Source organism: Rhinoderma darwinii, chromosome 1 (genome assembly GCF_050947455.1).
Source record: "Rhinoderma darwinii isolate aRhiDar2 chromosome 1, aRhiDar2.hap1, whole genome shotgun sequence".
NCBI lineage: Eukaryota > Metazoa > Chordata > Amphibia > Anura > Rhinodermatidae > Rhinoderma > Rhinoderma darwinii.
This window is the reverse complement of record NC_134687.1, coordinates 343,413,701-343,439,280: the sequence shown is the minus strand read 5'-3', so window position 1 is coordinate 343,439,280 and position 25,580 is coordinate 343,413,701. Positions and strand designations below refer to the sequence as shown.

The window sequence follows — 25,580 nt, the reverse complement described above, 5'->3', positions numbered from 1 at the left end:
ATATATGCATACTGGTCTAGGACAGTATTTGAAGAGACACTTCGAATCGATTTCAACAATAAAACAAATCTTAGAAGTAGCTGAAATTTCTTGTGAACATTACTAGATTTTTTATTATTGAAATAGATTTACAATGTCTTATTAAATACTTTCCTAGACGATTATGAATTCTTTAGGAGTTCTTGCTATTTATATGATATCTTATTACATCTAGTGGTGTACATTTAGATAATTCAACTTTACATTTTAGTATGGCACAAAGAGTTAATTGGGCTAGTGCATCACGTAGGACCTCCTCCTACCTGGTTAAATCCTGAACTGAAAGCTTTTGGAAGCTAGTTATGACGAAGAATCCTGTGGGGTTTAAAACACGTAAGTATCCTTCCTAGGAATGGTTTAAAAATTATGAATGAAAGATTTTTTATTTTTTTGGATCGAGTGCTGGACGATACAATTTTTTTCTCCCGATTGGTTTCCTACAGTAATGAGTGTAGCTTTAAATCCAGCACTGACATAGAAATCTTACCAGCAGCTGCAGCATCTGTGTGTCTCTTTCCCGCTCTCTCCTCCCCATCCCATCTCCATAGAATTCTATGGGCAGCATGTAAACTGATCCTTCAGTGAGACAATTGAATATCAGTCTTCTCAAGACTAGATGGACTGAGTAAGTGAACAGTTAAGGAGGTATGGGAGAGGGGGTCTGATAAGTGGAGAGGCAATTTTCCGTGATAAAATATATTAAAGCTTTATATTCACTTATACAATCGATTTATGCAAAGTTTGTTCAAGGTGCAGTGCCTTTTTAATTTCTTCATATTTTTTGAAAAGCGGTCTGGGCTCCTTTTTTTTCCCTGATACAGCGCTCCAACTCTCCTGCATAAAGATAGTTTTAAATGATAAAGTTCTGTCCGCCTCCAGCCTCCACTAGAGGGAGCTTACTGCATACTGCTATACATTCAACTCAGTAACACAGTATGCTTCTAAGTGCCCTGTAATTACTGCAGGCAACCAGATCATTATTAAACTTTAGGTGTAGAAAATTGAAAGCTCAGTATCAATCCACTATAAAGATACATTAAGAAAAAAAAACTATTTGGATTTACTTTAAACACCATGTTAACTGCCCAGATACAGTACTCACATTAGTCTGAGAAATAAGAGGTCTAGAGATAAAAAATAAAAAAATGTTCCTAAATATATAATTTTACATCTTTTGTAAGCATTTCTTATTTATTTTTCCTCATTCATATAACTAGATTTCCAAAAAAGACTGCTGTAAAGAGAGAACAAAAGACAGAGAAAGAAGAAAATGGAAGAAAAATAAAAACAAAGGACTAGATACGTTAAATTATCTGAAAAAGAAGAATTTTCATTAATCAATAAATACAGAAGGTAACAGTTTATCTTGAGTAAACCGGTACTGCAGTTATTAGAAAGAACATACAAACGTAACCTAAGCTAAGCAGGTGAGTTTCTTCATCTAATCCAGAGGTCTTTAACCTCCGGCTCTCTAGCGGTTGTGAAACAGGCGCAGCCGTAGAGGTCAAAGTCCTATGATCAAGTCGATTAAAAGATTTTTCGGTTTTCAAATGCGATTTTTAAAGTTAAATCACCTTTGGCCCAGCCATTGGCAACCATGACTAGCAAGGCATCTTTAAAGCGGCTATTTGCTTGTGTGACTCCAGCCAAAATCTTCCATGTTCTGGTCACTTCCTTCATTGCTGCAGCAATAACTCGTAGAGGTAGAAAACAAAAGCATTTGTAGAACAGATCTAAAGGAAAGTAGTAGACCATGTACCTAAAATGGTATAGAAGAAAAAAATATATATATAATAATAATTTATGAAGGCATTTATGGCGTGTTTTGTTCCAAAATACATGACAACATAATTGTACCAAGTTGCCAAATATTGGAAAACCATCATTTCTCAAATTAGAAGGCATCTGCAAAGCAGTCTACAGGGCATTCACCTCGACAATTATTTCATGTCGCCTGTTATTCCCCCAATGTGCCAGTAGATGGTGCAGAATGTAAAGTAATGTTTGGCAGTTCTCCTTACATTTGTATATACAGTGCACAGAGGAGTTTGCTTATCAAACAAAAGTGTTTAACCCCTTCAGGACTGAGCCATTTTAGAGCTTTAGGACGAAGCCAGATTTTTTAAATCTAGTATCTGTCAGTTTATTTAACTCGGTACAGATCCAAGTAATTCCTAAAATGTTTTGTCGCATATTGTACTTTCTATTGATGTAAAATTCACGTCAATATGGTTTACGTTTTCGTATTAAACTGCCAAGATTGGCGAAAAATTGTAAAAAAAAATCCAACATGGAGCCTACTAGTATATTCTATAAATAGGTTTTTAAATTTGTTTTACCCTTTGTTTATTTGTCTACTAAATTTTGACCACAATTTTTAACCTTTTGGATATATCACAATGGTTTAGAAAATTATGTAATTTTTCTAAAATTTAGTAGTAACTTCTTTTTATGCACCTAGCCACTTTGGAAGAGCACTGGAACGATTGAAAAACCCAAGAAATTAATCTATTTAGAAAACTACTCCCATCAAAGAATTTATCTAGGGGTGTGATCACTTTTACCCCATAGTCATTTTGCAGAATCTCGTGGAAATCTGGCATGAAAAAACAACATTTTAAATTTTTTCCACAAATGCTTCATTTATAGAACAGATTGCTCAGAGCATACAAGTGAAGAAAAGCACCTCAACATTTATTGGGCTATTTCTTCTAAGGTTACAATGTCCTCCAAATTGGCCCGGATCTGCTCCTGCTGGACATATGGCAAGGCCTGAAAGTATTGGACCACAACAAGGATTTTGAGGCCTTATCTTACGTGGATGATTTTTGGGCACAAGTCATGTTTGCACAGGCCTAAAAAAAAATAATTGTGCAGATACTACACCACATTACAAATCCTAGGTATTCATCTAGGGGCATAATCAGAATTTTTAGTTTTCTTATGGGTGGGATGTTCAATTTTTAGATGGTGAAACAGTTATGGTAAATGAAAGGGACGGTAATTGTAAAATCAAAGGGACGATAACTGTAAATGAATGGGACGGACGAAAATTAAAATGTAGTATTCCAGATATGAGGAAGCACTCATCTATACGGTCTGGCGTGGGAGGGACAAGTGTTACACTGGTATGATGGGTCTTTTCTTATGCCTCCTCTGGCAAAGACACGACACCTTTTCCGTAGTCTGCTTTTTTTCCTCTGTGGGCGGCACTTTACCAAGAAAGTGCTGCCCTGGAACTATCCTGGGGACATCACTTGCAGAGTTAGAGCTTTCTCCTACCTCTGCCACATTACCAAAGAGAAGGGATTTTATTACCTTCTCCTGGTATTCCAGGTATGTCCCCTCATGACCAGTGCTCCTATAGATAAAAGTATCTGTATCATGCCATTTGGATCAAGTACACCCCCGTTTTTTGTACCAAATTTTCGATTTCCACATGGCATTGTACGACTTGAGCATCTGGTCAGATAGATCCACTCCCCCCATAAATTTATTATACACCTGGATGCACACGGGCCGTGACGTGATGGTGGGTGTTGCACCACGCACAGGGACAAGGGAGCAGGCGGCGTCATGAATGGATGTTAAAAACACAAAAAAAGGCCATACTCACAAATTGGGCAGATATAAGCCCAGCAAGACGAAGACAGGTCAAAAATGCTGCTATACTACATGCCGTATTTACGCCCCTTAAGGCTAGTGGCTATAATTATTTCACACACCTGAGCACTTTCCTTCAGCAGCATTTTTGACCTGGCTGCGCCTTGCTGGGCTTATATCTTAGCAATTTGGGAGTATGGCCTTTTTTGTGTTTTTAATCTTATTCTATGTCCGACTTTTTTCTGTGGTGATGAATGGATGTTAGCATCGATACATCCTTCTGGTGCCTAATTTTTTTTTTTTTAAAAAGGACCCCTTCGCTATGGAGCAGCCTGCCCTACCCAAGCTGCAGTGGTGGCTCAGAAGTCTTTGAAAGGTGCCTTTGATTCTTGCGGACCTTTCCACACGACACAATTTTTTGCTCTGCCAGGCACTTAAACAGGGGGTACAACTTGGGTTCATCAAACAGTGGGTGCAACACAATCTTCCCAGTTGTGGTCAGGGCGGGTGGAGAACATCAGTGGACCAATAGGTCCTCACCGATGGCTTCTAAGTTAGGCTCAATGCCCGGTATTGCAGCATTTCTGCTTTGTTGATGGGACGCCACCCATATGGTCTGGCTCAATTTATTCAACAAGACTGTCAGAAAAGAAAACCTGGAAAAATGCAATTTCTGACAGCCTTGCTGTCTGTACTTTGACCCCTGCAGCAGCAGTAAAGGCTGGTACTTCGGGGTGTAGGAGGTTGCGGGCAACCACTTCGGTTCAGGTGCAGGTGTAACCTGAACTATAACCGTCCTGCGACTGCTAGGAGGTTCCTCAGTGTTAATTGAGGAGGAGGACAGAGCAAAAGCGGATTCTACACTACTCGCACTCATAGGCTAGCATCTCATAGGCCTTTTCTGCGGGCCATTTTTATTTTATATGTACAGTAAATGTACACTGTATTTATACATTTGTATAAATACAGTATGCATACTTTATATGTATAAGAGAATTTTTGCATCTTTTTTGCATAAAATAATAACACTAACGTACACGAATATATTAATTTTTTTCTTTTATGACACTAAAACGAACGTACACTGACAAAAAGACGATGACTGACGCTGACTGATTGACAATCACACACTGACCGACGCTAGCTGACGCTGAATGACAGACTGCCTGACGCTGAAGGCCATTTTACATCAGTAAATTTTCAGGCAAACGAGCGTTCACAGAACGCTCATTCCCGATAATTGCCTTGTGCAAACAGCGCAACGATCAGCCGATGAACGAGCAAACGCTCGTCCATCTGCTGATCATATCGTTTTAAATACTGACAATATTATGGTTGTCGGCAGCACATCTCCCTGTGTAAACAGGGAGAGGTGCAGCCAACCTGATAATAATGTATGGGGACAAGCGATCGGAGTAACAAGCGCTCGTCCCCATACTAGCTCCTTGTGAACAGAGCAAACAAGCGCAGATGAAGGAGCTGTCTCGTTGATCGGCGCCCGTTTACATGGCCCAGGTCGGGCCCTGTAAAAATACCTTGACTGACAACCGTCTGACGCGGACACGGACTAAGAGGACACTGACTAAACACTTTTTTTTTTCCCCATGAATCCTAAAACACAAAGCTTCCTTTTACAATGGGAGAGGTAGGAGAGTGATAACGAGGAGGGGGGGAATTGTGATCAATGGGTTAATTAGGGTCCTTAGCATGCTCTAACTAATCTCTCTCAGGACAAACAATACAGGCCGCTTCACATACACCAACAGAGGAGATCAGAGCCTGTCGTAAAGTTTCACTGTACTAAATAGCTCCGATTGGGTAGGCCTCATGCAAATGTCTTCAGAAGCCAAAACCAGTAGTGGAATTATATAACCGAGAAAGCAGTAGTAAAAAGAAAATAAGTTGGCACTGCTGCAATAAATAGTCCTCCGGACGTTTGGCAGGTCACTGCCAAGGTAGCATACACACTGTACCGTTGTGTGTCAAGGGAGGTGATGGCTCAGCAAGAAAAGTTAATTTGTAACACAATGAAAGAAGGAAATAGAGCCGCACTCACCGCTATTGAGCACCACATCTGAGGGGTTAAACGGGTAAGATCGATACTTATATCGCACCCGTTCGAGCAGGGATGCCCCCAGCCCTCAGCTACCTCTGGTAGCTGAGAGCAGGGAGATTTAACGGCTCCCTGCTGTTTGTTTATTCCGATGCAGCGCCGTAAAAAGGCTATGGCATCGGAATAAAGCCCGTTATTGGCCGCCGTAAAAACACTATGGGGCGGTCACTAACGGGTTAAATGACAAGCGTTATGTTTGGAGAAAGGAAACACACTGCTTTGCAGCATAACAAAGCCATACCACCTGTGGTGGTAGTATCAGTGCTTGGGCCTATTTTTGCTGCCTCTGGGCTAGGACAGCTTGCCATCATTGATGGAACAATTAATTATAGCAGCAATTTGTAAAGGAAAATGTTGTTTTTTCATTACCAACACAGCAGTTTCTTTTCCTAATCGGATTCATGAGTTCCAGTCGTACGCTCCACTTTCAAAATGTAAAAATAGTCTTACTAAAATCGGTAGAAATGGATGCCACTCTGGCCCAATCTCTGATTTTATTTTCGGTGGACTGCGGTCTCCTTGAAATATCTGGCAGTTAATAGTCCCCCAAACCCAATTGATCTTTATCATTTGTATTTTCCCCAGCTTATGCACGCCATACGTGAGTACTGTGTGCAGTGGACTAAGGGGAGCTATAGTTGGTTAGGTCGTTGTACAATATTTAAAATTAATCTTCTGCCTAGTCTTTTATACCTACTCCAGGCTTTGCCAATTAAAGTATGGTCCTCTTTCTTTAAAGTCATGGCCACTATCCAGATATAATTTGAGCAGGCAAGATTGCGGAAATTAAGCAGACACTTCTGTGTCGACCAAAAAACAAGGGGGGGGGGGGGGGGGGAGAGCCTTGCGCTACCAGATCTTAAAGGGAATGTGTCGCTAGAAATATTTTTTTTTAGTTAAACAGTTAGTGTATACATGATTAGACATTGTTAGAATTTTTTTTTATTTTTTCACAAGTCAGGAAATATTATAAATTAGATTCTAATTTATAACATTTCCCTGTGCTGGTCACTAGAGGGAGCAATTCCCAAAATTGCAGCATTGGCATGTGGTAAAGCAACCACATTGCTTTATGCTGCAAATTTGGTGTAAACACACTTACTCTAGTGAGCTCACAGAATCCCCCCTCCCTTATCCTGGCTAGTGCCAGGAGAAAGGAGGGGGATTGAATGTTCAAGCCTCCTACACTGTGTGCCGCCATTTTTTGAGCGAATACACAGTGTAGTAGGCTTACATACAGTGGTAATCACACACTAAAACACGAACATACACAGACATAACTTACCTGCTCCTGCCGCCGCCGCCGCTCCCTCCGGCCCGTCCGCTCCTAGTGCTTGCTTCAGAACACATGTCCGGAAGCCGCGACCGGAAGTAGTCATCTTACTGTCCGGCCGGGGCTTCCGGTCCACAAGAAAATGGCGCCGGATGTCGCTCGGCCAAAGACCTTCCATTTGGACTGTGTGGGAGCGGCGCATGCAACGTTCCCACACAGACGGCGTACAACATAGTGAATGGAACGGCTCCCGTTTTCATTCTCTATGGGGCTGTATGTGCCGTATTCCATGTCTGTATGTGTCGTTAATCGACACATACAGAGATGAAAAAAAAAATGGCAGCCCCCATAGAGAAGAAAAAGTTTGAAAAAAAAAAGTAAAAACACAAAACACACAAATAAATAAATTTTTTTTTTTTTAATAAAACACTAAAAGCAAATTGATATAAAAAAAATTTGTTTTCGCGACACCCGTCCTTTAAGACATACTAACTAGCATCATATTTGTGACAGGTCGTTGACTGGTGCCAACGCGGCTCCTAAAAACCTTGGGTGCAAATTGAACAGAGTTTCTCACGTGTCCATGGCTGGAGCCATCGAATCGGTCTTCCTTGCGTTCCCATCCAACTATAGGTCCGTTATTACAATGTTGCTCTAACCCTAGAGAGCGGTCCTTTCTTCTTCTTCTGTGTAATTCTGCCCAGTATCCTATTCGGATTAATTCACCAGGACCCAGTTTTCTGCTTTTAGGTGGCTGATGGCAAGTTCCGAGTGACCCATCTGCAAACGCATAAACAATGCCCCTCTACAGATTCTCTGATAAGCTTGAATAACGGTTCTCACCGGTTTGTTCGTGGATCCTCGGTGTTGTCTGGGAGATGGTGCTTGGAACCCAAGCAACGCTTGGCACAGCGGGTAGAGGCAGTCGGATGGATAGGCAGAAGTCAGGACAGGCAGCAGACGTCGTATCGGGTATGGCAGCAATAGGTCAAGGCAGGCGGCAGACAAGGATAGTCAAGTTCAAGCAGAGGTCAGTAACGGGAAATACAGACAAAAAGCAGAATGAACGGAAACAGGGAACTAGGGCACAGGGAACTCACGGGGAACTTGGTTGAACAAGCAGGGATGGAAGGGAGGAGGAACCTTAAATAGGAAGTTCTTAGGAATTAAGGCGCGCGCTGGTCCTTTAAGGCAGGACGAGTCAGCGCGCACACCCTCTAGTGACTGCAGCCACACATTGAGGATGCCGACCGCGGAAGGAGGTAATGGATGCACTCACCTGACGCCGTCCAGGGCCAGCAGAGCGTCCGGACCGGGTAAGTGGAGCTCGGGATGAGAAGCTGGTGAGGGAGGGCGCCGGAACCGGAGCAGAGGCCGTTACAGCTTGTTGGCACCTACTCCTCTGGGCCCTTGGAGATCAATGCAACTGCAACACTTCTTTATGTCCCTCCCACAACCAAACACCTACTCTCAGGATAAAATAGAGTTGTGTCTGGGGACAGGCTTTTTTAAGCACCCATTGTCTTAAGTTTATGTCCCTCTCCAGAGTCCTCCTGGGCAACTGCCACCACCATTCATGCTGCAGTAGGGGGTCGATCTTGGTATCTCCCTTACCCCAGAGCAGAGATCGAGAATTTTTATTTTGACACACAAATGTTCTCGTAGCTCTGCTTCCAGGAACCTAGCTATAAATTGCTTTCCCGATGGTATAGTGTGCTCTCACAACTTCATGCCCTTATCCCCACAGCTGACCAAACATGCTGGGACGCTGGAATGAAACTGGCATCCTTCTCTACACCTTTTGGCCGTTTCCTGGAAGGGGATAAAGAAAAAACTGTTTGAAGAGTTATAGAGTTTAAACTGTACCTGAACCCAGCATTGTTCCTTCTGTATTACTTAGTGACTCCAGTTAAAAAACAAAACAACGATCGTTTGAGAGTTAATTATGGCAGGGAGAATGTGCATTCCACTATTGTGGAAGAAAACTGCAACTCCTTCGCTTTCTTTATGGGTCTCTAAAGTCAACGATATAATGCAAATAGAAAACCTAACTTCATCTTTGACTGATGCATATAAATTCTATAAAACATGGTATCACTGGATGGAGTTCCAGAAATCTGATGTGTCGTATCCTGCTGCAGGCGTCCTCAGGTTGAGGCTACCGTGGCCTATTCTATGGCTAGTGAGAATGTTGGTGGTTATATGTCCCCCTCCCACTGTAAATCCCACACAGGGTGATTTATTGACTTTCTACGGCATTACTCCGGCATTGAAATGTCGCAATGTGCAGGAAAAATTTTGACGTTTGTGCCATTTCAGGACCTCACAGCACAAACAGTGGGCAGGGTTTAGCGGAAAGGGACAGGAATACGCACGGCCCGACAAATTTACTATCATTTATGCCAGAAACTGGTGGAAATAAATGCCAGCTCCCAGCTGGCGTAATTTCCCTTACTCGCACTTAAACGGCCAGAGATGCACTTAGTTTAAGAAAAAAAAGAGATTATAAAAAATATATTAATAAAAACACACAAAAGTAACACCGTACCACCCAGCTACGGTTGCAGACGAGGTACATTCCTTCATGGCAACTGTATTCCCTAATGGAAAATTGTTCAGGAATAGTTTGAGAAACATGACAAAAGAGTTCAATGCTTTGACTCGGCCTCCAAATTCCCAGATCTCAATCCGATTGAGCATCTGTGGGATGTGCGGGAAAAAAAAAAAAAGTCAGATCCATGGATACAGGACTTTATGAACATGCTGCTAACATCTCTCCAGATACCACAGATCACCTTCAAGGGTTGTGTGGAGTCTATGCCAATAGGTCAGAGCTGTTTAGGTGGCACACGAGGGGCCAACACTTTATTGGGCAGGTGGTTTTAAGGTTATGGCTGATCGGTGTATGTATATATTTAATTTTTCCCCCTCTTTAATCTCACTGATTAATAAGAAAGATCATGCCCATGTAACAACGCAGTTGGTTCCCCAACTCTTGTTTTCTGGAATTGCTATCTTATTAAGCAGTTTTGGCTGAAAGTTAGAGACTTAAGGCCCTTTTACACAGGCCAATTATTGGGCAATCGAGCGTCCACAGAATGCTCATTCCGACCATTGCCCTATGTAAACAGGGCAACGATCAGCCAATAAACGAGCAAACGCTCGCTCATCGGCTGATTGTACCGTTTATTCAGCCGAAAATGTTATCGTTGTGGGCAGCACATCTCCATGTGTGAACACAGACGCCTTGCCAACATGATCCAATCGTATCGGGATGAGCCTTCGGAGTAACAAGCACTCGTCCCCATACATGCAAATGAGCGACGATCAACTAGCAGTCTCGTTGATCTGCGCTTGGTTACACCGCCCACATTGTGCGGTGTAAGAGGACCCTTACTCCATAAGGTCTTTCATTGCCAGATCCCTTTATTGATTTGCTAAATGTCGCACCTAAAGGGCTTGGGTAGAGATTCTGCCAAGTTGCACATTTACATTTTGACAGCGGCCAAACGTTTAATTGCTAATTTTTGGAAACAAAACGTACCTTCCTCCCTGATGGACTTATATGTTCGCTTAAAAGATGTTCGATGTATGGAACATTTCACCACCTCTTAGCAGAATTGCAACGTTTGATAAGTTTTGGTCCACCTGGGATGCGTACTGGATTTCTTTAACCGGTTAAGGACACGGCCAATTTTGGCCTTGAGGACCGAGCTATTTTCTTTATATTTCCCTCTTTGCATCCCGTTGCTTATAACTTTTTCATCTTTTGTCCAACATAGATGTATGAGACTTTTGTTTTTTGCGGAACTAGTTGTACTTAATTTAAATGTACCAAAAAAATAAAAAAATAAAACTGTGCCTACATAATAGTTTCATTTCTATAAATTTTTATTTCGGCAAAAACGTAGAAAAAAAAAAAAAAAAAAAAAAAAAAGCAGTTCCGCTGCAGTTGTTTTCTTTTTTTACACCATACACCGATCATAAATAAATTTTATACATTTATTGTGCAGGTTTTTACGGACGTGGCGATACCAAATATGCGTATATTATTATTTCATGTTTTGGGACCTATATTTTGAAAAGTTTATTTAATTGTAAAAAAATGTGTATTTGTGTATTTTTTTTTTTAATCCCGTAAAAGGGATTTTGGATTTTTATTTTTGAACATTAATGTACTGGCATATATTTATATGCCAGCACATTATCCTGTGTACTGATTGTACACAGGCAGTTATTAGGGCATACCTAAGTATGCCCTAACAGGGAATATGGTCAGACAGCCCTGGGGTCCTTCATGTCTGCCCATACCAGGTATAGCCATTGATGGAGTCACAGGAATTTCCTGTGATGCGATGAAAGGGGAGACCCCCTTCTCAAGTTAGCTTTGAATGCCGCGATCAGCTTTGATTACGGCATTCAAGGGGTTAACGGCGGTGACACAAGGTTTCTCTACCATCCGCCGATAGAGCGGGGCTGTGGGTGTGTATTACAGCCGCTACCCCGCTCATCTTAGCGCGGGGACACTGGCTGTCACACAGGACAAGAATACTCGTCCTAATGCGCCAAGTACCCGCCACTCAGGTCTAGTATGCTCATCCTGTGTCGGCAACCAGTTAAACAATTGATGTGTACATACCTGGGGTTCTCATTCACTCTCCCCTATGTCTTTTGTGTTAGGGAGTCCGTTATGGGTCCTTTTGAATGAATATATTATTGGCCATACACTATATGCATATCTTTAGGACATTGCTTACAGGGTTAAAAAAAAAAATCTTGTTGTAGTTTGCCATTGCTCAGTTTGGCATTGGCACCAAGTGACATTGTGTTATTATCACCATACAGGTCTTACGACCGTTTCCCGTTCAGCTGCCATGCAGTTTCATGTTGTTATTTTGTATGTAGAATGGTTCTATGTTTATTTTATTTCTCATGGAAAATTCAATAAATATACAATTAGTCTAAAAACATAAGGAAAGTACCGCAACTTACCAAACGACAGTTGCATAAATAATGTTAGTGCTATTTGAAAGGATTGTAGCAGGAGGCTCAGCTAGCAATAAAGATGATAATATGCCACCACCAAAGCAGCATAACATGGCGCTGAACCAAGAAGCAATAGGACTCCGAGATGCCACATCAACAGCTCCTACACAACAAAAGAAAAAAATAGTCTTAAATCAGTTCTTATTACCGGTACAAACTAAATTTTTCTCCAAAAATTTTAAACATGGGCAAATAAAACCACATTTTTACACTAAAAAAAAAACTATACCGTATTTTTCGGACTATAAGACGCACCAGACTAAGACGCAGCCAGGTTTTAGACAGCAGAAAATAGGGAAAAAAAGGTCATATTTTACTTCTTATAAGCTTATATTGTTCCATCGTTTGAGCGGTGTGAGGGCTTAGTTTTTGTGGGACGAGCTGTAGTTTTATTAGCACCATTTCTTTGGTACATATGATTTTTTTATCACTTTTATTTCATTCGTTTTAGCACCATGGTGACCAAAAGACAACTGCTCTGGGGTTTTCACTGTGCGAGTCAAATAACGCTATATTGTAATAGTTTCAGACTTACGGACGCAGCGATGCCGATTTTATTAGTTCCCCTAGGGGACTTGAACCAGCTATCATTCGATCGCTGGTACAATACACTCCAATACATGGATGAGTTACGGAAACAGCGTAACTCGCTGAGCTACAATATTTCCGTAACTCCCATATTAGTGAATGGCAGTTACAGAAGCAGCGTAGCATTCTACGCTGTTTCCGTAACTACTATTCCGTTCTATGGGAGTTATGGAAACTGCGTAGCTCAGCAAGTTACGCTGTTTCCGTAACTCGACCATGTAAACAGGAAATGACCTGAAGACAGCGGAGCCGGGTAAGATAGAACGGGGTTTAGGGGGCCCCGTTCTAGCGATAGATGTGGGACCCACATCGATCTGACATTTATGACATATCCCGTGGAGATCCAAAAAATAAAGTATTTGAAGCAGCACAAACCCCGATATCAGGAGCGGTGTCACACTGTAAAATCAGACAAACCCAGTCTGACGTAATGGAATCCTCAGAAAAAGCATGGTTTAACAGCAGCACACGTCTCCCAAATGTCAATCAATATATTCTTTTATTGGTCAAACATCCAGTAAAAAATGGCAATGTTTCGATCCGTGACAAGAGGAGGGTCTTTCTCACAGGCTTGAGAAAGACCCTCCACTTGTCACGGGTTGAAACGTTGCCCTTTTTTTACTGGATGTTTGACCAATAAAAGAATATATTGATTGAAATTTGGGAGACGTGTGCTGCTGTTCAACCATGCTTTTTCTTAGGATATCCCGTGGATATGTCATAAATGTCCTTCATGGGAAAACCACTATAAATGCCACGGTCGCTATTGATAGTGGCATTTAACTAAACGGCCAGAAACAGCGCGATCGCTGTTCCAGGCGGTTAGAGCAGCGTGTCAGAAGCGGACACCTGCACTGTATCGAGCGGGCTCCAAGCGTGAGCCCGCTCCATACATCATCCCCTCCCCGCTCCATGATGTGCTGGCACATCACGGGTCGGGAAGGGGCTAAGTAAGGAGCGGTCAGGGGGCCGACTATAAGAGGCAGAGACTTTTTAGCTAGATTTATTCTTGCTAAAAACCGTCTTATAGTCCAAAAAATACGGTGTGTGTATGTATATATATATTTATTTATTTATTTATTTATTTAAATTCTGAAATCAGCATGGCTCATTTTAAACTACTGCCATGTCTCCCTTCTTAATGGAGCCATGCCGGTATAACGGATCTGTTTTTAAGCAGATCCTAACAAGTCCCATAGGCTTCGTTGCAGGACTTTTTCACATGCATCCTGTCACATTCAGAAAAAAATAAAAAAATAAAAGTTTAGATAAGGTGCAGTGAATATTGCACAAAAAAAGCATGTCGGTGGGAATAAAAAAAGTGAGTGCTGCAGCACAAGAAAATAAAAAGTCCCAGAAAATAAAAAAAAAGTAATGACAGAGCCTCATTTTTTTAATCTTTATATGGTTATAACTTTGTAGTGCTTATACATACCCAAGTTATTTTGAGAATGTTTTCTCGTGACACATTGTACGTTATGTTAGTGGTAAAATTTGGTAGCTACATTCAGTCTTTGTGAAAAACACAAATTATGAAAAAAAACATTGGAAAATTAAAGTGTAGCTAAACGTTCGACAAACTTCTGACATGTCATAGTGAGGCTGGATTCACACGAGCACATTACGTCCGTAATGGACGGAATGTATTTCGGCCGCAAGTCCCGGACCGAACACACTGCAGGGAGCCGGGCTCCTAGCATCATAGTTATGTACGATGCTAGGAGTCCCTGCCGGAAAACTGTCCCGTACTGTAATCATGTTTTCAGTACGGGACAGTAGTTCCACGCAGAGGCAGGGACTCCTAGCATCGTACATAACTATGATGCTAGGAGCCCGGCTCCCTGCAGTGTGTTCGGTCCGGGACTTGCGGCCGAAATACGTTCTGTCCATTATGGATGTAATGTGCTCGTGTGAATCCAGCCTGACATGTCAGAAGTTTGGATTGGTGGGGGTCCGAGCACTGAGACCCCCACCAATCTCTAGAACGAAGCAGCTGAAGTGCTCGTGTGAGCGCTCATCTGCTTCGTGTCTGTTCGGCTATTTCCGGAAATAAATGTATCGTGTACGGACTCAATACAAAGTCTATGAGCCCGTACACCGATACATCGGCTTTCTGGAAAAAGCCAACAGAAACAAAGCAGCTGAGCGCTAACACTTCAGCTGCTTCGTTCTAGCGATTGGTGGGGGTCTCCGTGCTCGGACCCCCACCAATTCAAACTTCTGACATATCTCTATGACATGTCAGAAGTTTGTCGAACGTTTAGCTACACATTAACCCCTTAAGGATGCAGCCACTTTTGGACCTTATGACAGCCTCATTTTTTAAATCTGACGTGTGTTACTGTATGTGGTAATAACTTGGGAATGCTTTTACCTATCCAAGCGATTCTGAGATTGTTTTCTCGTGACATATTGTACTTTAAGTTAGTGAAAAAAATTTGGTCGATATATTCAATATTTGTGTGAAAAACACCAAAATTTAGAGAAAATGTGCAAAAAAATTGCATTTTCTAAATTCAAATGTATCTGCTTGTAAGACAGATAGTTATAACACACAAAATTGTTGCTAATTAACATCCCCCATATGTCTACTTTAGATTGGCATCGTTTTTTGAACATCCTTTTATTTTTCTAGGACGTTACAAGTCTTATAAGTTTAGCAGCAATTTCTCAAATTTTCAAGAAAATTTCAAAAGCCTATTTTTTTAGGGACCAGTTCAGTTCTGAAGTGGCTTTGAGGGCCTTATATATTAGGAACCCCCACAAATCACCCCATTTTAAAAACTGCACCCCTTAAAGTATTCAAAACAGCATTTAGAAGGTTTCATAACCCTTTATGCGTTTCACAGGAATTAAAGCAAAGTGGTAGGGAAATTTGCAAATTTCATTATTTTTTTTTTGCAGAAATTCCATTTTAATCAATTTTCCTGTAATACTGAAGGTTTTTACCAGAGAAACACAACTGAATATTTATTGCCCTGATTCTGACGTTTTTAGAAATATCCCACATGTGGCCCTAGTTTGCTACTGGACTGAAACAAAAGCACCAGAAGCAAAGGAGTACCTAGAGGATTTTTGGGCCTTCCTTTGCTTAAATTATATTTCAGGCACCATGTCAGGTTAGAAGAGGTCTTGTGGTGCAAAAATAAAGGAAACACCCCAAAAAAGACCCCATTTTGGAAACTACACCGCTTGAGGAATTCATCTAGGGGTGTAGTGAGCATTTTGACCCCACAGGTGTTTCATAGATTTCATTAGAATTGGGCAGTGAAAATGAAAAATTACATTATTTTCCAATAAGATGTAGCTTTACCTCAACATTTTTATTTTTTTAAACAAATAAATGAGGAAAAGCACCCCAACATTTGTGAAGCAACTTCTCCAGAGTACGGAAATACCAAACATGTGGTCATAAACTGCTGTTTGGGCAAGCGGCAAGACTCGGAAGGGAAGGCACAACATTTAGGTTTTGGAGTGCTGGATTGATTTCTCTGCACCATGTCGCATTTGTAAAGGTACCAGTGCAGTGGAAACCCCCCAAAAGTGACTCCATTTGAGAAACTACACCCCTCAAGGAATTTTTCAAGTGGTATAGTGAGCAGTTTGACCCCACAGGTGTTTCATACATTGGGCACTAAAATAATAAAATTTAGATTTTTTTCAAAGAAAATGTTGCTTTAGCCCCAAATTCATAATTTTCATAAGGGGTTAAAGGAGAAAAAGCATCCACAGTTTGTTACACAATTTCTCCTGAATACGGCAATACCCCATTTGTGGAGATAAACTGCTGTTTGAGCACGTGGCGGGACTCAGAAGGTAAAAAGAGCACCATGCAACATCTGAGGCCTACTACGATGGCATGAAAACAGAGGCTCTGGGGTGTCAAAACATTAGAAACCCAGAAAAGTGACCCCATTTAGGAAACTAAACCCCTCAAAGAATTCATCTAGCAGTATAGTGAAAATATTTAGATTGTAATGTAACACCTTTCAAGGTATTCATCTAGGGATATAGTGAGAATTTTTAATTTGTGAAGTGACAAACCTCTAGGTATTCATCCAGGGGTATAATAAGAAATACTTTAAATTTTAGTAAATAAGGAGGACAACCTGGAAAACCCACAATGGAGGGAGAGGGAATGGCAGGTCCCACTACCAACCTACCCACGGTTCCATAAACTCCAGCCCAAAAAATAAATCAAAGGCCTCAGAAAAAAAAGATTTGCTGAGACAACCAATCTCATCTGGATTTATTCCTCTCACCCAGATTTGCAACCTGGATGAGACAGACACTCCCTCGGGTCCTTGGTATAGTGAGAATTTTTAGTTTTGTTTTAGGTGTTTTTTTACAAATTTAAAATGGGGCTGGTCAGTAAAAAAATGAATAATTGTTCATGGCCAATATGGGAGACAGAAAAGATGAATGAAGAATAATTAAATTAAAAATCTAAGGAGGTATGATATATTTTGAAACATTGTTTCATGCACAGGCCGGGATTTGTGGGACATGTCTCGCAATGGTATGTGGTGTCCTTACGAATGCCTCGCTTGGCGCACACACGGCATTTTTTTTGGGGCTTCTGGTTTTTTTCAGTGGGGAAATGCTGACCGGGAATTATCCTGCTGACGCAAGAACCGGATAAACTGTCCTCCCCTTCCTGGTCACCAAATATCAGGGACTTGATGACCTTTTCCTGAAATTGCAGGAACGTATCCCCACTGCCGGCATATCTGCAGAGGACAAAGGTGTTGTATAAAGCCATCTGTGTAAAATGCACAGACAGCTTTTTATACCATACCTTGGTCTTGCGCATGGCGCTGTACGGTTTTATAACCTGGTCAGACAGGTCAACGCCACCCATATATTTGTTGTACTCCTGTACGCAGAATGGTTTGGGAACTTGGGTGGTGGATCCGCATACAGGGACAAGGCTGCCTCTGCTGTCGTGAATGCTGGTCAGTATAAGGACATCCCTTTCATCCTTATACTTCAGGCGGAGCAGATCGTCGCTGTAGACAGATCTGCCCTCTCCTAATTTTAGGATCTGACCCAGCAAAGTTTTGGGGAGGCCCTTCTGATTTTTGCGAATTGTTCCGCACGCCAAGGTGGATCTGGACGAGAGAACTTTTAACAATGGGACACTATTGTAAAAGTTGTCCAGATATAAATGATATCCTTTGCCGAGCAAAGGATAGATAAGATCCCATACGATCTTTCCACTAATTCCAAGGAAGGAGGGGCATTCTGGGGGATCTATTTGGGAGTCTTTTCCCTCATAGACCCTAAAAGAGTAGGTGTAACCGGTGGCACTTTCACACAGCTTGTAGAGTTTTATGCCGTACCGGGCTCTTTTATTGGGTAGATACTGCCTGAAGTGCAGTCTACCCTTGAAGCGGACTAGTGATTCATCCACCGAAATATTTTGTTGGGGGGTATAAACGTGGGAAAATTTTTGGGAGTAGTGGGCAATTAATGGTCTTATTTTATATAGCCTATCAAAATTTGAGTCCTGTGGGGATGGGCAGCGACTATTCGCATTGTAATGAAGGAACTTTAGGATGGTTTCGAATCACTTCCTTGTCATTACTGTGCGGTAAATGGGGGTGTTATATAAAATGTCAGGGGACCAATAGTCTCTAATACTGGGCTTTTTTATGAGACCAAAACTTAAAAATAAGCCCCAAAACTTCCACAATTCCACTGGGTTTGTTGGGGTCCAATTTTGTCCTCTCCCATAAAAGGAGTCGGGATTCTGGGCGATAAATTGTTCACCATAAAGGTTGGTGTGCTGGACCATTAAATCTAAAAGGGCGTCTGAAAAAAAAAAAAAAGTTGAAAATAATCAATGGGGCTGAAACACGTAATTTCAATTTGAATGCCTGAGGTGGCTGTAAATTCAGGCACCTGGGGGGTATAATTGCCCGCCGCTACCCAGGTCAGCTCAGGCAGAGCAGGACCTACAGCTCCTCTGCGCCGACTGGGGGGTGCAGACTCAGTCACTGGATGCAGCGGAAGATGGAAGCACGAACTGTGCTTCACCTTCACTCGCACTGTCCGTATCGGAACACAGCATTTCATATGCTTCCTCAGCTGAGAAGACTATTTTGGCCATACTAACTAACTCTTGCTACCTAACTAACGAACCAATTTTTTTTTTAACTTTTTATTTTTTTATCAAAAAATAAACTGCTACTCTCAACTGTGGAATGAGAACAGACCAGCGACCCTGCTGTATTCAATTAGTAAGGGTACCCTACCTACCAGGGGAAAAACTAAAAGAGACGTGGCATTGCTACCTAACAGGGAACTCGGGCAGTGGGAAATCTAGGGACACAGCAGGGTGATGGCGACCGGGTACTGCGACAGGTGACAGATCACAGCAGAAGGACACTGTGGGGGACTGAAAGGAGATATATATATATATATATATATATATATTCTTTCCTAACCAGTGGCCACCAAAGGGGGTGATCACTGGTTAGTGGGAACAAAAGGGGCAGATCGCTGTTTTTTTTTTATTTAACACTCGACTGTATTTTCGCTTCTGTCCGACTCTGACAAGCTCTCTGACAGGAATGAGCTTGTCAGAGACGGAGATGCCGGCAAACCACTGCTCCTGCGCTGTGATTGGCCTGTCAGTACTGACTGGTCGATCACAGCTCGTGACGGGACCACTCTGATTGGTCCTGTGCCACGAGTCCTGCTCGGCAACGGTCTAGGACAGTCGCAATCGGGACGCTGTCACCATGTCTGTTGACATGGTGATAGTTTGAACTTGGGCGTAACTGTACGCCCGAATGCGGGAAATCACTTTCATTCTGGATGTACAGTCACGCCCAATCGTGGGAAGGGGTTAAATTAATCTGCTTGTAGGACAAATAGTTATTTCACACAATCGTTATTAGGTAACATTTCCATATGTCTACTTAGAGTTAGCATCTTTTTTTAAACATCCTTTTATTTTTCTATTAATATCGATCTCACCCGTTTAACCCATCAGATGCGGCGCTCAATAGCGAGCGCCGCATCGGAGTTGTTTTGGATTGAGGGAGCTCCCTCTCATCCCACTGACACCCGGCGATAAGATCGCCAATTGCCTGTCTCCGACGGCAGCCGGGGGCCTAATAAAGGCCCCCAGCTCTGCCTGTAGTGTATGCCTGCTAGGTCATGCCTGTCCGTTTTACACAGACAAGCATAATACACTGCAATACAGAAGTATTGCAGTGTATTATAAATGCGATCGGATAATGAAGTCCCCTAGTGGGACTAGTAAAAAAGTTTTAAAAAAAAGTTTCATAAAAAAAGTTTCATAAAAAAAAAAAAAAAAAAAGTGAAAAGAAATAATTAAAAACACACTTTTTTCCCTTACAAACTGCTTTATTATTAAAAAACAAAATAAAGTTTAAAAGTCACACATATTTGGTATCGCCGCGCCCGTAATGACCCAGACTATAAAGTTATTACATAATTTAATCCGCACGGTGAACTTCATAAAAAATAAAATACCACGAAAAAATTGCTGTTTTCTTTGAATCCAGCCTTAAAAAAAATATGTGATAAAAAGGTCGCATCTAGTCCAAAATGGTACCGATAAAAACTACACGTCATCCCGCAAAAAAAAAAGCCCTCGTACAACTGCATTGGCGAAAAACGCCGCGAAAAACGCGCGTTGCTCAAAAAACGTCTGAAAACCAGGGGCTGTTTTCCCTTGAAAACAGCTCTGCATTTTCAGACGTTTTTGGTCACTACGTGTGCACATACCCTAAGGCTGGGTTCACACGACCTATTTTTAGACATAAACGAGGCGTATTATGCCTCGTTTTACGTCTGAAAATAGGGCTACAATACGTCGGCAAACATCTGCCCATTCATTTGAATGGGTTTGCCGACGTACTGTGCAGACGACCTGTTATTTACGCGTCGTCGTTTGACAGCTGTCAAACGACGACGCGTAAAAATACAGCCTCGTCAAAAGAAGTGCAGGACACTTCTTTGGACGTTTTTGGAGCTGTTTTCTCATAGACTCCAATGAAAACCGCTCCAAAAACGGACGTAAAAAACGCCGCGAAAACGCCGCGAAAAAAAGGGAGTTGGTAAAAAAACGTCTGAAAAGCAGGGTCTGTTTTCCCTTGAAAACAGCTCTGGATTTTCAGATGTTTTTGGTCACTACGTGTGCACATACCCTAACAGTTTCTACACCCTATGACTATGTCGTGCTAAGAAAGCAGCTGTCCTGAAATCATGTCAGTCCATAGACATTATGTATATCAACCCGCTCTGATATATAGTAAGTTAGAGTGGGAAAATTTATTAAACTGTTGGCGGAAAAAGGCAATATATCCAAAAAAAAGGAGGAAGAATGTATCCAGCTATGTGGAAAACTAGAGCATGTTCACAGGATGAAAGAAAATTTGTAGGGCTGTAATGACTTTATTATTCAAAGTGACTGGTCATACAACGTCTCTTTAGCTCCATCAATCCCTATATAAGGGACGAATGTGCCAAGTGACGCGGTACACCATAACAAGCCCCTGCCCGGCAAGGTAGGAACCGCCATGTGCACAAAACAACCAATCACCTGTAGAATATATAAAGGGGCAGTGTCCCACACCGTATGTATAGATACAGTAAAGGACCACTACTCCCCAAATTAATGTCGCTATTTCTAGAAGTATTGTCGGGTGTAAGAGGTCCACCAAAAACCGGAACAAAACTGTAATAAAGCCCATAGTGTATTGATAAGGACAAAACAGGGACTTATGCATAGACCAGGGTTGGAAGGACAAGCGGAACAATAATATCGTGACTCACTTCGCTGTCCTCGTTTGCTGCAGACCCGACACAGTTTTTTGGGGTATTTTTGGTTAGATGTTGAAGGGATGGGGTGTAAAAAATGTTTTTCAACAAGTCGGTGTACATCCTCTGACTCATGGACTACTCTCTGGTCTGCAGATTGAAATAGGAGATCTTCAATCACTTTCTCCTGAAATTCAAAGAATGTCGCCCTGCCCGCTGATTTTTTGTACAGGACAAATGCGTTCTGCATCGCAACCTGAATTTGTTATAGCCGATGACACACACAGGCTTTTGTCTATCTGCAGAAGCCCCACGTTCTCTAATAGTTGCTGTTGCACTTGTATGGATAGTGCTGATCATGTAGACGTCCTTGCGGTCACGAAATTTTAAAGCCAGCATCTTCTCAATTTGAAAAGTGCATGACTTCCCCTTTCGTAGTTTATCATCCACAAGTTGACGTGGGAAACCTTTGCGATTCCTGCGTATTGTGCCACAGGCTCCGGTGTTGGCACAATGAAGGGCGCTAAACAATGGCACACTGGTATAAAAACTGTCCGTGTATACATGATACCCCTTGTGTAGGAAAGGGCCAATTAAATCCCACACAATCTTACCGGTGGTACCAATATTTGGAGGGCACCCTGGTGGATTAAATTCACTGTCTTTACCCTCGTAGATCTTAAATGCACATGTGTAGCCAGTAGTGCTTTCACATAACTTGTAGATCTTTACCCCGTATTTTGCACTTTTTGAGGGTATGAATTGACGGAATGAGAGACGCCCTTTGAAATTTGTGGGATTCCACAACCTGGCATAAGGTGACGAAGGCTTATTTGCACTGCCTGGCATACAAATTTGTTTCCTGCACAAAATGTTCCAAAACTTGGTCCGTAATAAAAATATTAAAATAATTTAGTGGTGAAAAATTACTGACATTGGGACTTATGCCAGGAGTAGCAATAAAGTCATTTATGGTGGGAGAAAATAAACTCGTGGGTTCCCACACTAAATCGGTTTGGTGGGGTTGTGCAATTTCAGGGGCTGCACTTTGAACGGACGTTGTGGCAACTGCGCCGTCTCCCATATCACTGGTGCTGGGTCTCATATCCATAGAATCCCTTGAAGCGACACTTTCGCTGTCGCTTTCAAGTAAGGCTGAGTTCACACAACCTATTTTCAGACGTAAACGAGGCGTATTATGCCTCGTTTTACGTCTGAAAATAGGGCTACAATACGTCGGCAAACATCTGCCCATTCATTTGAATGGGTTTGCCGACGTACTGCGCAGACAACCTGTCATTTACGCGTCGTCGTTTGACAGCTGTCAAACGACGACGCGTAAAAATACAGCCTCGTCAAAAGAAGTGCAGGACACTTCTTTGGACGTTTTTGGAGCAGTTTTCTCATAGACTCCAATGAAAACAGCTCCAAAAACGGACGTAAAAAACGCAGTGAAAACCGTGAGTTGCTCAAAAAACGTTTGAAAATCAGGGTCTGTTTTCCCTTGAAAACAGCTCCGTATTTTCAGACGTTTTTGGTCACTACGTGTGCACATACCCTAAAAGCTCAACTTCAGATGCAGAATCCGTATCTGAGCATAGCATCTGATAGGCTTCCTCAACGCTGTATCTTCTGGCAGCCATAATGATAATACAGTCTAAACCGCAAATAATAAATGGAACTAGCGGTTTCAATTATTTTTTTATCAAACTAATCAACTAAGAACACACAAAAAAAAAAAAAAAGTTTCATTCTTTTAAAGTTTTTTTTTTTTCAAACCTAAACCTAAACCCTACGCCTAACACAAACCGTAAACCCAAGCCCAGAACAGCACCCTACGCCGTCTAAGGCCCCATGCACACAAACGTGTTTTTGCGGCCGCAATTCCCCCGAAAATCCACGGGAGAATTGCGGCCCCATTCTTTTCTATGGGGCCATGCACACGACCGTAGTTTTTGCGGTCCTTGCACGGCCCGGGAGCCCGGACCGCAGAAAGAACGGGCATGTCTTATTACGGCCCTGTTCTGCGGTCCGGGCTCATTGAAAACAATGGTGGCGGCCATGTGCATGTCCCGCGATTTGCGGGCGGCCTGCGGCTGACAGTACGCAGCCGGCCGACCCGAAAATCACGGCCGTGCACACGGCTACGGTCGTGTGCATGAGGCCTAACAGCGTACACGCCGTCTAACAACGTACCCTAAAAAGAAAGTAGTTTATAGTACGATTCTTAGTATATACAGTAAATATATATATATATATTTTGATCAAAATGTGCACTAAGAACCTCCCTATTTGTAAGTAGATTTAGCTTTAGTGCATATTTATTTATATTTAGTGGTTTAGGTGGCATTAGTGTTGCAGGGTGCTGTCGCCATTTTTTGTCTGCTGTATTTCTGCAGTCACAGGTGTTCTTGCACCTGCATACATTTTGTATCATTTAGTTGGAATGTGCTGTTCAACTTTTTGTTGTGTTTATGTGATCCATATATGTGGGGTTAGTGACTGCCTCCACTTGTTGTTCTTGCACTCCTCCCATTCTGCCCTGGGTGATTTTAATCAGTTCAATGCTGGATCCTACCATCCCCAGGTATATATGTAGGCTTAGTCCCAGTTCTGGGTGTATGTGCAGCGTAGGTACCCACCTTACAGAGGTCGCCTTGTCGTGGCAGGTGGGCTAACACTTTTTGATCAAAATGTGCACTAAGAACCTCCCTATTTGTAAGTAGATTTAGCTTTAGTGCATATTTATTTATATTTAGTGGTTTAGGTGGCATTAGTGTTGCAGGGTGCTGTCGCCATTTTTTGTCTGCTATATATATATATATATATACATATATATACATATATATACTATATACTATAAAATACTGAAAAAAATGTGTTGTTTTTTTATAAACTGTGTGTGAGGAACAAGTGATTTTGTGTGGGGACACTGACACACTTGTATCTGTTTCTCTCCACAGCTAGAACAGTGAGGAGAAACAGATACATGTTTTTACTTTTATTTTACAGTAGTGATCACTATGATTGGATCTCATAGTGATCACAAAAGATCAGGAACCAATACTATTGGCTCCTGATCACTGCTCTAAGAACAGAGCTGCTAGCAACAGCTCGTTCTTAGAGCAGGAGCTGTCATTTAGACACTCCCGGCTGCTCTGTACACAGTAACAGCATGTGACCACTGTGATTGGCTGTCACAGCGGTCACATGCTGTTACGACGAAATCGGCAGGTCCTGATGGCTGCACTAAGAACCGGACCTGTTACTTACAGCCGGTTTTTAGTGCAGATTTCACCAGGGTGCCGTTAAACCCCCTCTACTACAGCGATGCTATACCTCCTGATGTTAAAAGACGGTGGGCGGTCGTTAAGGGGTTAATAGGGGGGTATTAGGGAAGGCAAACCAAGGCTGGGGGACACTTTTTAGAATTTATTTTTTCCCTGGACAACCTCTTTAAGGTCTATAATATGCTGGTAATTAAGGGGTTAAATGTTTAATGAATTTTTGAAAATACGAAAACAAAGGAAACAAGACAATAAATTGTAATGTGAAACAATTCTACAGCATGCATTACATAAACACAGGCTAATCAAAGCACAACAAGAAAGTATCCATTATAGTAAAGCCTAAATATAGACAAGGATTGAAACTTATTTTTATTAACTTTATTTAACTTTTTTTTTCCCCACTAGGGTACTTGAAGGCCTGTAACACTGATCAATATATTAACCCCTTAACGCACCATGACGCAACTGTACGTCATGGTTTGCCCTGCATTAAGGCACCATGAAGTACAGTTACGTCATGGTGCTTTTCCGTCACCATGTCAAAACACATGGTGACAGAACAGTAACATCGGCTGTCAGACAGCCGACAGTCACTGTGACTCGTCGGGGGAACAATCGCGGCGCCGCCACCGATCACTGTGATTGGTCAGTCAGTAGAGACTGACCAATTACAGTATTGCAGCATGGTTACCCGGCTAAAAGAGCCGGGTAGCCACGCTAGCCAATCGGCTGTTGGCAACAGGAGGCCTAACAATGGCGCCCCCGTCTGCCAAGTACGGCGGCCTGTTAAGCCCCGCCTGGAGGCGGGGCTTAAAAGGTTTCCAGCCGCAGA

At 42.1% G+C, this 25,580-nt stretch overlaps 1 protein-coding gene across 1 annotated transcript in view; it reads right to left on the bottom strand.

Moving 5' to 3' along the window:
* The window catches only part of TMEM38B (transmembrane protein 38B), a 127,877-nt gene that overhangs the window by 21,184 nt on the left and 81,113 nt on the right, over window positions 1–25,580 (bottom strand). Inside the window, exons 2-3 of the mRNA XM_075826105.1 lie at window positions 12,021–12,177; window positions 1,614–1,798 (exon numbers count right to left, since the gene is read on the bottom strand). Coding sequence (XP_075682220.1) covers window positions 1,614–1,798; window positions 12,021–12,177 — 342 coding nt within the window. The remainder of the gene's footprint in view (window positions 1–1,613; window positions 1,799–12,020; window positions 12,178–25,580) is intronic.